The 14996-nt window shown below is 47.0% G+C and overlaps 1 protein-coding gene across 1 annotated transcript in view; it reads left to right on the top strand.

Moving 5' to 3' along the window:
• The window catches only part of RTN1 (reticulon 1), a 125940-nt gene that overhangs the window by 73543 nt on the left and 37401 nt on the right, over positions 1–14996 (top strand). Inside the window, exon 3 of the mRNA XM_075426780.1 lies at positions 780–1562. Within this exon, the coding sequence (XP_075282895.1) occupies positions 780–1562 (783 nt within the window). The remainder of the gene's footprint in view (positions 1–779; positions 1563–14996) is intronic.

The following is a 14996-nucleotide window of genomic DNA, read 5'->3' as shown; positions in this document are numbered from 1 at the left end:
TAGCATTTTCAACTGCTCATTTTCAGTCTCTGAGCAGATCTTCTTCCAGTGTGACCCAGAAAATGCATAGAAATCTTTTTGTTTCAAATTTTGGGTGACGAGTTAGTTGGTCATTCTTTTGGTTAATATAGTTCTTGACATCATTAAGAATTAGAGTAGAAAAATGAGTTTCATGCTTGGACCCAACTGAGATAAAAGCTAATGGAGAATTCCCCACCCACCCCCCTGGAAAAAAAAAAAATCTGAGAAAAGTTTCTGATCAGGAGCTTTCCATCCCAGAAAGTTAGTTTGATGAAATTGCTAGTAACTACACATGGGTTGTTATGGTCCCTGGTGCCAGGAACCCACCAGCCCCATGTGCGTGTTTGTCCGCAGAACAAACCTGTATCCATCAGTGACAGTCAAATGGTGTCACGCGTGGCCTGAGCCCTTGTTCCTCATGGCTGGTGATTTTTCCTGGTGACAACCATACTGCTGAGCCACTGGCCAAGCACTGACCAGCATTGTCTTGTGGCTTCACTTTTTCCTCAGTAAATGATGCTAATAATACCCCTTTTCTAAGGAGTATGCACATGGGCAGTGCTCTGTAAGGACAAGCTGTTATTACTGTTAGTCATTCCAGATAGGGAGACTTTCTGTCTATGTTACCAGCCCTGCTAGAGAGATCCGTGCTGGTGTGAAATCTATTGTGTTTGTTGCCTAAGCAAGCAGAAAATCTAATTTTTAACAATTTTTTTTCTTTTGTTTTTTTTTCCCCCCACTTTCTTTCTGGGTGTCAGAACTGTCCGGCTCGGAGTCACAGGGCAAAGGCAGCCTGTCAGAGGATGAACTGATCAGTGCCATCAAGGAAGCAAAAAGCTTTTCCTTCGAGAGTCCGGAGGTGCAGCGGTCACCAGCCCTTTCTGCTGACAAGAGAGACCAGCGGGTCAAACCCGGGCGCCCCGCTGTCTCCTCACCCCTGGATAACGAAGCCAGCAGCGCAGAGTCGGGGGACTCGGAGATCGAGCTGGTCTCGGAGGACCCACTGGCCGCTGAGGAGGTGCTGCACTCCAATTACATGACCTTCAGCCACATTGGAGGGCCCCCTCCGTCGCCCGCCTCCCCCTCCATCCAGTACAGCATCCTGCGGGAGGAGCGGGAGGCTGAGCTCGACAGCGAGCTCATCATCGAGTCCTGCGACGCCTCATCGGCCTCTGAAGAGAGCCCAAAGAGGGAGCAGGACTCCCCTCTCATGAAGCCTATGGTCATGGACATTATCAAGGAAGAGAACGGCTCACGCACTGACACCTCAGACTACGAAGCAAGTAAAGCGACGGAGAGCAGGATGAATAGGGAAAATTTGGCAGAGTCCGCGTCCTACCTGAAATGCTCCTTCGTTGCACCCAAAGTAGGTGCTGAGCCCCCGACCTCTGCCGTCAGCACCGAGGAGCTGAAGGAGAGAATAATCCTGAAGAAACCCATAGAAGAAACTGTTGTTAGCCAAAGTAAAGTGTCTTCCAAGGACTCTGCCAAAAGAAGTCCCTTGGCTTCGCCACTACTGCCATTTTTAAATAAGCAGAAAGGTAAATGCGGATGTTTATATTGATTTTTGCAGTGCTGCTGAGAAGGGGGAGGAGGGAGAAGTGCTTGTTCCTTGCAGGGGAGGTGTTAGTGCTGAGCAGGGGGAGCTGCTGACACTGGATAACCTCAGCTCGAAGCTGGGCACGCCTGTGACAATGCACACATCATCTCCAACCCTCCTGTCCTATTCTTTTTCTACTTTTTCTTTCTCTTAGGAAAAAACCAATAATTTCTAGGCTTAAGCATGTAGATGCGGGATCAAACAGGAACCCAGGTGACATAAGGCTGATTCGTACATCTGGAGGACAAAGAACAACAAATGATCATTTTTCCTTTGAAATAGTACCTGCCTTGCCCCAGGGAAGGGGTGCAATCAGGGACGTGGTCCTGCCCCTCCAAAAAATGTGAGGATAAGATTTTTGAGAATATCTTTAGGAGAAAAGAATTATTCGGGGGAGGAGAGGAGTTGGGTTTGGTGGGTCTGGGTGTTGCTGAAGCTGGTGCAGCTCAAATGAATCTCTCACGGTGGCTGACACCCTGCATCCTCAGTAATGAGGGTTTTGTGTAAGCTTCCAGGTTAGTGCAGGGAGGGTGGGTGACTTGGGGGTGCGCATCCCAGCTCTGTGTGCCCCTCTGAAAGCCCCTTCCCTAATCCAGCTCTGGGAGAGTGAAGGGCAGGACACTTCCCTGGTACTTGAGTGAGCTCCAGGGCATGTGTCTCCCTGTTGGATCCCTTCAAAGCCAGTGTAGAGCCAGCCAGGTCCGGGCTTGCTGTGCCAGGCACTGAGGTCTGACTGGATCCGCCAAACCTCTAGAGCCACCACCGGCTTTTGGTCGGAGCTAAATCCTGAGGACCAAGGGGTAGCACATGGTCACTGCACACTGACACTGCCAGGGGTCCCTGCAGCCTGCAACTGGCTTAGTTCACAAGGCACAAAAGAGAAAAAGGCATTTTATTCTTTGCATGGTGCCAGCTCTAAATAGCCAGGACCTTTGTGTGCCTCTGGCTTTGTAGGCTGGTGTGGGAGGGAGGGACACTGGGGCTGCCCCATGCCTGCCCTGCTCCCCCTCTGCCATCTTCCCCAGCTGGTCTGGGGGACAGTGGGTGCCCATGGCTCTTCTCCCAGCTGTTGTTTTGCAATTCCAAGAGCTGTTGCTTCCTTGCAAACAGCTGGATAGAGATGGAGGTGGGGAACAAATCCCACCCCTGCTGCTTAGAGAGCATCTTTTTCTTCCGTCCGCGTTTGTGCCGACATTTGACCACATGATGGCCTGGAGATGTGGCAGACACATTTATGTGGCATGCTTTTACAGCTGATTTATCTAGTGCTGTGAACCCAAGCGTGCAAGTCTAGTGAGGAAACAGCCTGAACCTGTACGATGTGCTGAGGATTGCAAGATCTGCAGTGCAAGAAAATATGTTAATACTGGTAATGAACTAATGGCATTAATAGGCTGAATAAGAAACATGATTATTGCTTGTAAGTATGTTTTCCTGCCAGATCCTCAGAGGTTGCAACGTCAAGCTGTGCATCTCTAAGCTCCCTCACAGGCAGGATGAGCTCCAACCATTTCTCTCCTCCTTCCCACACTCCTCTTTTGTAGAACTGGCCCAGGCCCTGCCCAAATCCTAGAAGCTGCAGGGCTGATTTGGGTTTGCCTTACACACCCTGCCTGCAGGGTCCAGCATTGGCTTTCTGCAACCACGTTGTGTTCCTTGTGGTGTTCTGGGCAGGCAGCTCACAACTTGGTCTTGGATTTGGGAAGAGTAGTTGGGGAATATCATGTGGGCAGCTAGTTGCCTGTCCCTCAATTTTGAGATTTCGGGCCCCATGACGATTTTCAGTCCCCCTCAACCGTTTGCAGATTTTTTTGCTTAACTTTGGTGTCTTCTGTTAATTTCTGTCATTGCCTAAGCTGATGCTAACAGACAATTGTTCTCCCACGGTGGACAGAGCAAATCCCTGTGTGCGTGAGCAGACTTCCTCCCTGCGTTGCAGTGTGTCTATGTTTCCTGTTTGTATTCATGTAGGATGGTAGCGGCAGGAACGTTTCCTCCAGGACAGACACAAGACAGCTAATTACTATGTGGCGGTGCGTAGAGGACTATTTCAGTATGTGCTTTTCTCCCTCGCAACACTCTGGTGCCTGAGTCAAGGAAAACAAAACCGTGAAGCCTCTCAAGAAGATTATTGCTGAAACTTGTATAACTTTTCAAAGCTGATTTCAAGGTATGGGGAGGTGGGCTCAAGATAAGAAAATGTGATGACAGCGGAGTTCAGTTTACGCTAGCTTCCAGTCACGGGTATTTGCTGCATAGGTTGCTGTGTCTGGGCGCTAGTTAAATTTTTAAGTTGAAGGTAGAGTATGAGGCTCTCCTTCTGACCTGGGAATGGAGAGCTTGTCCCTCACTGGGACAGTTCATGTGAAACCCTGCAGTGGTTTTTCAGTTATCAGAGGTGAACTGGGGGACACGTTAACTGGCTTGTGGAACCAGAGCATCCCTCATGGGTCCTGCCAGGCTACGTCAGCCTGGAACCGCGTTGGCTGGCAGGGAAATGAGGTGGCAGAGCACATCCAAGGGGACTGCCTTCATAGCATCGACTTGAGGTCTTGGCAAAGCTTTATATCACAGCATCATATATGTGTCATACACCAACTCAGATGCTCCCGGCAGGCATTTGGCAGGGGCCACACTCAGCCAAAGTGATGAGAATAGAGGGAGATGTGGCAGTGCCACACAATAGAGGTGAAGCGAAATGTCAACCAAAGCAAGAACAGTGTCATCGTTCATTAAGAGAATTACCTTAATTATAGTTATCTGTCATTAAGAGAATACTAACAAGATGTGACTATGTACTTGTTAAAAGATAGAAAACAGAATACCTTCATTATTTCCTGTTACCTTCTTCTTACACATCATCTTGGAAGTGTTACGCTACCACTGCACGTGGTTATTAAGACAGAAGGGTTTTAGTTATGTTCACTCAGGTGGGGACTGTTCCCCCTACAGCCATAGCAAGTCCCGCCTGAGTTCAGGTCAGTGCTAGCCCAGCATTTCTGGTGATTCATGGGAAACTGATGGATCAAATGAAGCTGTTCAACACGCCTAGCTGTGTTTTTTGACACCCAGCTGTAGATCTGTCTGTGATCCTCAGCCAGCTCGTAGCCAGGTATATGTAATTTAAAAATAGTCAGTGATCAGTTTCACATGTAAGTGTAAACTATTTCACAGCATCATACTGTAATAGCTCCAAGGAGTCTTTTTGCTCATATCCCTGGCATTAAATATACTTCACATGGGTCATCAGAAAGGTTTGCCCTGGGCTGGCAAGACAAAAATTGATTTTGAGTGCAGACTACAGGAAATAGATAAAGAAGATGTACAAATTGAAAGATCAGCGTCCAACCGACCCCAGGAACAGTCTTGCTGATTTTGCTGCTGCCAGCCCACAGCTTAATCCCTCAGACACCTTTCTGGTGTGTCTGCTGGGCGCGCTGAAATTACGGCTGCTTTGCTAAATAACAAGGTGAAGCACAGCAAGTGCGTGTGTGGTTTGCGCAGTGATAGCTCAGTGTCTCTGCTTAATGTCTGTTGCCATCCAGTGGCAATAACAAAAATGGGCCGTAACTTCCTACCTCCATTTCAGCAGAGCTGACTATCACGATGTGAGTGGAGCTATTCCCGTACCGTTAATCGCTAAGCAGCCTCTCTTGCTTTTCCATACAATCGGAAAGATCACATTGCTTGCTGCAACACTGGCTTCATTTTGGCAAGAGCTGTGCAATTGCTACCTACGTTAGTGTCACCAGCCCCTTTGCCTCCTGCAGAGCAAAGAGGGGAAGGCAGAGCTGTCACAAGACATTTGTTGTTCAGCTGTTACTGCCCCCACATCACTCCTGGCATCTCCTCCCAGAGGTGGCCACAGCCCTTACACGACAGGACCTAGAGCACATCTGGCTGTGACTCTGCAAGAAAGGAGTTTGTCAGCTCAGTTTATTTTTTTCCTTTTTTTAATATTCAACTTCAGAGAAGGAAGACCAGATGCATTTGTGTTTTCCAGTAGCCAAAGAAAGCAGAATTTTAGGTTTGTTATAAGAAAACCCTATCTTGCAACAGGTTTTCACAAACTTTGGAAAATAACTGATCGACATGGCCTGCACAGCACTGTAACATTGCGCAGCCTACAGGACGTCCAGGCTGGGCTTCCATGTGGCTTGGGCATGCAGGACATTTCAGAAAAGACCTGCTGTCCTGGAAACATGCATCTTCTGGCCTGGGGCAGTTTGCAAGAAGCCCAAACAAAGTCTGGATGGAGGCAGGATGGGAAAGAGAATTTTGGTTGAGTCATTTCGTGTCTTCTCTTGCCGTGTGTGTCAGTAGCTCACTGCCAGCATGGCCTGGCTTACTGTGTGCTGGTGCCCCACAGCCTGGGGCCCTGGTCCTGGGCAGAGATTGCCCTCATGCTGGGGCATCGTGTCTCTCTCCAGCCTCTCCTTCAGTGACAACAATAGAAGATTCCTTCTGCTTAATCCATGTATGGAATATGCAGCAGCTTGTTACCTTTCAGATTGGAGGTCCGAGCCCAGGTTTTAAAAAAAAAAAAAAAAGTGGGCATTCATAGTACTGTTTATGTTAATTTTCTTTTTCTGTTATGGCAAAACATAGCATAGGAAAAGGATGCACCAGTACAGGCTTGGGCCTGACCTACTGGAAAGCAGCTATGTGGAGAGGGACCTGGGTGTCCTGGTGGATGACAAGTTGGCCATGAGCTGGCAGTGTGCCCTGATTGCCAAGAAGGCCAATGGTATCGTGGGATGCATTAACAAGAGTGTGGCCAGCATGTCAAGGAAGGTTCTCCTCCACCTTTACTCTACCCTAGTCAGGCCCCATCTGGAGTCCTGTGTCCAGTTCTGGGCTCCCCACTTCAAGAAAGATGAGGAGCTGCTGGAGAGAGTCCAGCGGAGGGCTACAAGGATGAGGAGGGGACTGGAGCATCTCTCCTATGAGGGAAGGCTAAGAGAGCTGGGCTTGTTTAGCCTGAAGTAGAGAAGGCTGAGAGGGGACCTTATAAATGCCTACAAATATCTTAAGGGTGGGTGTCAGGAAGATGGAGCCAGACTCTTCTCAATGGAGCCCAGCAACAGGACAAGGGGCAACAGGCACAAACTGAAACTTAGGAAGTTCTGTCTGAACATGAGGAAGACCTTTACTTTGAGGGTGACTGAGCCCTGGAACAGGCTGCCCAGGGAGTGGAGTCTCCTTCTCTGGAGATATTCAAAACCTGCCTGGACAAGGTCCTGTGCAGCCTGCTGTAGGTGACCCTGCTTCGGCAGGGGGGCCGGACTAGATGACCCACAGAGGTCCCTTTCAACCCTGACCATTCTGTGAAAACCCAGGCCTGGGGCTGTGGTGTCATGCTGTCACTTACATGGTAGATGGCACAACTGGCAGGACCCAGGCTCCAGGCAGGGTCCTGCTGGGAACGCAGTTAAATGAAATTCATAATTTCAAATGCTTTATTCTGCAACACAGTCCTACGCCACCCTGCTGTGAGGCATTCTGATTTTCATGCCTTATGGAAGGCTTTTGTAGTATTAATCTGGTTAGTGTCCCACAAGAGCATGTCCTTACCACACACAGCCTTTGTGGCTGGTGTGGCTCTAAGCTCTCAGGATGGACACCAAGGTTCATGGCCACTCATCTCTATATGGTGGTCCGGTGTCTCTCAGGCAGTGTCACAAGCTGCAGTCAGCATCAGTTCTGCTTTTGGGGTGACACTGGCACATGCCCTGGTTTGAATAACATGTTTCCCTTCCTCCCTGGTGCCTCTCATACTGTCCCATGGTGTCCAGGGCTGACAAACACTAAGCAGTTTGGGCTCTTCCCCTTTAATCTCTCACTGCTTCCACCGCTGCTTGGTGCCACAGATAAACTGATTTTACACAGTTTCTTAAGGAAATGGTTTGCCAGCAGATATCTGGGAGAGACCTTAAGTTGTTGCGAATGCTTTTTGTTCAGCAAAACGTTGTCTGCATCACATTAGCACATCGCTGCTGTTGGAGGAGTTGCTAGCGAGCCATTTTTCCATGGGAAGGGATGTTTGATAGGGTGATTTAGCAATCCGAGGCTCATTTATCATCTGCATGCTTTCACCAGGCTGGCTCTGCAATCAGTAGCAAGCCAGGCCGCGGCTTAAGCATACGGTAATGTTAGTTTAATATTTTAGTGCCATCTGCTGTAAGTGCCTCCACACTCCAGCCCATCTGTTTTGCATGCTTCGGTTTGCTTTTTATGGGTCTCCGGTAGCTTTGCATCCTTTGGAAAGTCGCTGCTTGGGAAAGGTGTAGGGAGAGGAATGTCCTGCCTGGGGCTGGAGTGTCTTCACCATATGGTGCTGTAGGAGGAATAGGGTAAAACCTGCCCAGAGAAGTAAACATGTGAATCTAGGTCTGGCCTTGCCACGAAATCTTGGAGGAGTTTGGTGAACCTCTGTGTGCTTGCCTCCCACATGGAGTAATTTAAGTGGGAAGGGACCTGCGGAGGTGAGTGGTCCAAACCCTTGCTCAAAGCAGCTTGGTCAGTTTGCTCAGGGTCTTGTCTACCCATCCATCTTCTCAGCAAAGGCAGAGGTTTGGGTATAGCTGAAAGCTGGAGCCTACGAATCTGGGTCAGTACGTGATGCCAACTCAGCGCCAGGAGCTGCAGGCACACTGCAGAGCAGGGTGGAGGAGAGATGCAACTCAGTGTAGCTTCATACAGAGTGGGCTGGCAGGAACTTCGCAAGGTCCGGAGAGCCCACCTCCTGGCCCACAGCCAGGATTCCTGGTAGAGCGCTCTTGACAGATGCTTGTGACTTGTTTGGAAAGGCCACTGTTGGCAGATCCTCCACCAGCTCCCAGGCATCTGTCAAAAACAGTTGCTGTTCTTTAATCCTTCTTTACTTTAGGCTAAGCAATTTTAGCTTCTTCAGTTTTTCCTCTCTGGTCGTGTTTTCAAGCTGTCTAAACTATCTTGGGTTTACCTTTGTTCTTTTCTACTGCTGGTTGAATCTTTTTTAAAGCGAACTGGAGAAGATGCTCACATGGAGGCCATCCCTGTGCTGATGATGGGTTACTTGCCTGCCCTGCAGGCTAGGACTGGGCTCATAGAGCCCACTGCAGCAGCATGACATTGACTTCTATTGCTACAAGAGGGATCTCTTCCACATTGCTTGGAAATGTCTATTCAGACTTCTGCAGCAGGCATCTTTCACTGCTTGGACTCTTTTGAACTCACTGTTAATTATCTGCAGGATAACAGGTATGGAGTAGTTTTTGAAGGTTTGGAGAAGCCCAGTGGAAAAAATGAAGTTAACTGTGATAATCTTGCCCATTTCTGAGAATGGTTTCTTTTTCTCCTGAGCTGTCTGACCCCGCAGCCTACTTTGGTTCACAAATCTACTCATACTCTGCTGCATGCAGGACCCTTCCTCAGTCTACCCTATCTAGGGACAGATAATGTGCACTCTCAGTTGCAAACCAATAAAATAGCTTAGGTATAGAGGGTCTTAGAGGAAGCAGATGGCACATGCCTTGCTAAACCCCATGCTAGGGCCACACCTGAAGTACTGGCAATCAGTTTGTTGTCCCGGCCAGTCTTCTCCTTCCATACCTCTATTTGACTGCCAGTATGTGAGGTCAGGGATGAATTTAAGACTAAGGTAGTGAGCAGGAGAGAATGCAGCTAAGGCATGCTCCAGCCTGCTCTTGTCTCTCTGCTCTGATGCGTGTTCTTCCTTGGCTTTTTGGCCTAGCAACCCAAAGTTATGGTGGAAATGGCCAATTAGCCATTTATTGACCAAAAATGGCCAATAGAGAGTAAGAAAACAGTTTTAAATTAGAGTGTCTGAGGCACACAGAGCTGCAGCCAGGAGTGAGGAGTGATTTTCTTACTGCGAATAGTTTCATACCAAGGATTCACTTTTCCATGGTATATTCTTGATATTTTGGGAGGGTTTGCAGTAGACTGGTAGACCAAGAAGTCTTGGCTTCCAGCTGCTTTGCAATTCTGCTTCCGCTCTGTTCAAGGAATCAAAAAAATTACTCTGAACACATGATAGGACATAAACAGTGAGCTGTGATGACATGAACTCTGCAGACACATTCAGATGGCCTCATTTTGTGGGGTCTCACTCCAGAGACTTTTGAATGACCAAGGCAGTGGGGTCCCAGACACCTTCTCCAGCCACTCTGACTGGAGGAGTTTCCCCCTTCCAGCCAAGCTGCCCCAGCAGCGATTCAAGGTCATGTTCCCCTGCCCGTGGAGGCAGAGAGGGAACTTCACAGCTGCCCTATTTCACTGTGATCCAAGCAATTGGAAATGTTCCTGCCTTTGCAGCAGGCTATGGCCTGCCTCCCCATTTCTGGCCAGTCAATGCAGTTCAGCTGCCACATGACAGGTTGTTACAATCGTCAAGCTGTGATAACTCAACCAGAGCTGAGCTGGGGAAACCTGGAGACATGCAGTTGATGGTGGTGGAAATGAGCAGTGTGCACACCAGCAGGTTTGTGCTCTACATGATTTATCTTCCACTCCTTCCAGACTGTTTCTTTTCAGGGAGGGAGGCACTTTCTGGCCTCAGGAGTGATTGCAGGGTCATCTGCCCTCTATGCAGAGGGGACAAGGAGAGCTGATAGATGGTCAGATGCTGGCTCTGGGATTCTTCCTGGAGTCCTGCTCTGGTGGGAGTATAGCAAGGTCTCGTAAGTGAGGAGCAGCCGCTCAGAGGAGATGCCTGAGCCCTGGAAAGGGTCAAGGCAAAGCAATGAATAGGGCATTTTCTCTTCTTTCCCCGAATGATGGTTTTCTTGGGCAGTGACTGGGATCAGTAACCACCAACTGCAATGATGCCCTCTCATGATTAGCAGCATGCATGTATACCAGAGCATGACCTTGATACAAACTTCAAAAATATCTCAATAAATCCCATGCCCTTCAGATCACAACTTGTGTTGTCCATATCCTGAGTACTTGGCCCAGTTCACTTCTGGCATCTGTTTCCTGCCCTGATTTTTGACTGTGCTCATGAAAATTACTCGCCATGTGTTGCGTAAAGTCAGACTGTTAATGCGTAAGTGTCAAAGCATCTTAAACACAGTGGCTGGATGCTCAGAGGTGCTTTTAAATTTGGGCGTAGCTTAATGTAGGAGGAACATACATCTTCTCCTGGGACTGCTGTCCACTCCACTGCCTGTGTGTGAGTTAAGTGTCGAGCTATAAAAATTTATAGGCCTTATCCTTCCGTTTTCATAGATCTTCCCTTTAAGAGCAAAGGACTGCCTCTGAAGAGCTGTCATAAGTCATAGTACTCTAACAGAAGTATACAGACCTTTCTGATAGATATGACATAAGATGGTGTTTATAAAATGTTTCTGCCAGGTCAAGTTTACATCCTGACCAGTTAGATGGTTATGTCAAATGTTTAAATATCAAAGCTTGGCAAAGTCTAAGCCAAGCGCAGGGAGTTGCTGGGTATCTGTATACAAACAGGAACCCGCTGAGAAGAGGTCCGAAGCATAAAGATGTGTAGTGGGTGAAGACCTTTCTCTGCGAGCTGGGCTGGACAAGTCCATGTCTATGTCCACGTCCATGCACTGCTAAGCTGAGCACCCAAGGACGGCACAGTCCTGCTCCTGGGGAAGGCTGCAAGGAGACGAGCACTCCGCTCACGAGTGATTTTTCTGTTCGTACGGTCAAACCTCAGTTGTAGAATCACTCATAGTTTAAGCATGTTTTAAAAGCCAAAATCTTGACATGGTGTCCCTGTCAGTGTCTCTTGGTGTCAGCGATCAATGACTCAGCTTCCAGGCAAGGCTGTGACACTGACAATCTGACGGTAGCCAGTTTTTTCCAGATGTGTAGATGCAGCAATGCTTTGCGTGGATACTCCCAGCAGATATCAGAGATTTGTTATTGACAGAGAAATGTAACACCTATTGATAGCTTCTCTGTGGCTGACACAATATATAGCAAGAAGAGATGTTTATTCTGGGTGTACAGAAACAAGAAAGAAAAAAATCAACCCATATATAACGAAGGGGAAAAGTTATACCACCTGTATTGCTTTTCTGTAAATGATGTTAAAGAGCTTTCTTCAAGCTTTTAGCTCAGAAGGTACTTAGGGAAGTTTGTATACTATAATACAAATTAGGCAAAGGAAAAATTAAAACATTTTGCTTTTATTAACACAGAATATTTTGCTTCTTAATGCAGTCTTCTCATCAGTGTAGTGTTTTGCAGTGAACTTCTGGAATATTTTATTTTCTGATCTGCTAGAAATGCTGCTTCTGAACATCTGCAATGCTCTGTGAACTGGGAATCAGGGGTTTTCACCAGTTTCATTGATTAATTGAAATGAAGAATTTGGACTCATTTCAGGTCAGATTTAAATTTATGATTAAGGTCTGGTAATATAAAATACATCTCTAGTTCTCAAGGAGAGGTGAAATACAAACTTTTGAATGACCCTGCCTGTTTCAGGGTGGCTCTAGTTCTTCAGATGTTGAGCAGAATAAGGACTTCCTTGAATATTGCTATTTGTGTGTGGTAGATAGCATGAGGTTAAAATTAACATATTTAACTGCAGTGAAGGGGAGGCCTGTGATAGCAGACCTCCGTTGGAAATATAACCTGGAGGTGGGTATTGATTTTACTTATGTTTTTCCTTAGCTTCTGAGAGTGCACTGCTGATTGGGACATAATAGCAATATTGACTGAAAAGGGATTGGGTTTTTTTTTTCTTTTCCTTGGGAGGCTGCTGTGTTTGTGTCAGTGCAGAACAATATAGAAAACAAGGGACATGCAATGATCCAACAATTTAAAGGGCTTGATTTCCCCCCTAAAGAAAGAGTGATGTTTTTGTAATTTTGACTCAGTCTTATTTTGATAACCACTGTCATTTCATTCCTCTGCAGTATTTTTTTCCTAACTTTCTTGACGTTTACCCAGCTTTGGCAATTTTACCCGCTGTTTTTTCTGGAGAGGTAACACAGATATCCCCTCTTCCCCCTCTGGCTCTGACAGAGGCTCGGTGGTTACATGGGAACTGTAGCAGTGAGAGGTCGCCCTGGCGTTTTGCTTTTGCACCACTTCATTTGTGTGTGAGGAACACAAACAAGTATGGAAGAAAATAATGCACAAAGAGGACAGGTCAGTTTGGATGGCAGTAATTTTCTATCTCCACCACAGGTCTGCCAGATGCTAGCCTGCTTGTGGTGGGGACATTTGGTGGTGTCAAGGTTGCTTAATTCAGCTCTAGCAGTGAAAGTGAGGGTTTGTGACTGTGGAAGTGATGATAGGTTTCACAAGTGCTATGAGTCTGGCAGGCTCCAGCTGAACATTGTTTATGAAAATCGGGCATACGAAGATCCCTGTGCTTCTGAAATAGATGTTTCTCCATTCAAGAGGGCCGAGCATTTGTTTTCTGCATATTCAGAGCTCAGAAGACACAAAGCATGAATATTTTGAAAGCCACATTATGCAGCAGTGACTGTTTCATGGGGAACAACCCTGCCAGTTGGGTTGCTTTTAGGTGAAAAGCTCTTTGGTATCTCAGAAACCTCATTTTAGGGTTTATATTCCTTGCAGCTTCAACTTAACTCGCAGGTCCATGCACTGAAAGCCCTTTGGTATCACTCACTCAGAGAAACCCTTTCCCAACTGGTGCCATGTGATTTTATGTGGAATTGGTGATCTCTTCCAAAGGTTTCAGCTGGTGTTGGAGTTTGCTTCATGTCGCAGTTCCCCATAGGAGTCTTCTGTAACGTGGGCACTGATGAGGTCCACCTGGGTGTTGCCAGTCCTCCAGTATGTTCCTGAAATTCTCTAATATCCCTGGAAAAGATGTACAGCTTTCTCACAGTTCATATGAAAAAAACCCACAACTGAGTTTGTTAAGAGTGCAAACTACTGAGAGGTGACCTCAGGAGTCCTCTAGAGCTGGGGTAACTTGAGAGGCTCAAGAAGGGCACAGATAATCAGTATTACCTTTACAAAAAGCTGTGTCTTAGAGAGAGAGAAGGCTTCCAAGGCAGCAAATCTAGCTTGCTTTAAAGATTTGGTATTAGACGATCCAGATTGCCAGATAAAGTAGGAATTTCAGTAAAGACTGTCCCCTTTCAAACTGGATCTTAAAGAATAATTTGCCAGGGAAATAGCTTTTGGTGTTGCTACATCATCTGGCTAGAGGTAAACACTGTTGGAGTAGCACATTTCGCACAAATGAGCAAAATGCAATATTTTTTAAATGGTTCTTATCTTTTGAATAGAAGGTGCAATGGGATTGCAGAATTTAAAGGAAAAAACAAATGCAGATTTCCAAGGTCTGATACCACCCATGGCCTGGCTGGTATCAACCCTCTGCCTTGCTTGATGTTACTTGGGATCCACAGTGGTGTGAGATCGAAACCCAGGCTCTGACAATCCTGGAGACATTGTTTTCACAGCAACTCATTTAAAAGCAGCCTAGGATCTATGCTCACCCAGTGAGTGCTGTTGGCAGAGGCAGGCATGGTACAGACAGGATTTTCTTCTCTCTTTTAGAAAGATAGACAGTTCCTTACAGAGGCAGAGGGGAGTTATTGCATACATCCTAATGAAATGGCGATAACATCCACGAAACAAGGTCTGTATCTGAGCAACCAGCAAGGAGCAGAGAATGAGAGCTTAAAGAAAAGCCAGTGGAGATTAATAGTCAGGATTTCCGAAGGTTACTTTGTTGGCTAATGTACCATTGAAACAACAGCAGCTATGCTTACTTGCTTAGGTTAAGGGCAAGAGCTTTTCCAAAGAATGGAAGTTACTTTGCAAAGCGAGAGAATGGGCTGCCTTCGCTGTTTGTCTCAGAGCTGCTGGAGCTTTGCTGCTGCTGAAACAGCGAGCCATGCATACCCTGAGCTGAAAGCGGAAGGTTTATTGCTCCAGCCAGGGAGTTGTAAAATGAGCGGAATTTAATAAAAGCCATAGTAGCAGTTGTGCCTTCTGAAACATACACTCACCTATACACTTTATTTGCACAGACAGATATTGCAGTTATTATGTGCTGACTCTGCTGCCTGGTGCTCTCAGACATGGTAACTGCACATGCAAATTGGGTCAGCAGTCGCATGTGCAGTTACATCTGATGTTCCAGAGAAACGGCCCCCAGCCCTTGCAGGGAAAGGGTCTGAGGAGTGCCATTTTGGGAGACTGAGAGAAAGATGGTTCAGTCACAGCGACAGGACTATTAGAAGCAGTGAACCTACAGGTTTTGTCCATGCGGAGAGTCCTGCTTTTCTCAGCACTACAGGCTGGCAGCAAGGGACAGTGAAACAGTCTAAATCCCCAGGCAAAGAGAGAAAGGAGACAATATTGTCATCTTGCAGATGAGATGCTGAAACACGTGCACACCCATCTT

Source organism: Opisthocomus hoazin, chromosome 7 (genome assembly GCF_030867145.1).
Source record: "Opisthocomus hoazin isolate bOpiHoa1 chromosome 7, bOpiHoa1.hap1, whole genome shotgun sequence".
NCBI lineage: Eukaryota > Metazoa > Chordata > Aves > Opisthocomiformes > Opisthocomidae > Opisthocomus > Opisthocomus hoazin.
The sequence above is the reverse complement of the archived record's forward strand: the minus strand, read 5'-3'. Positions and strand labels throughout refer to the sequence as shown.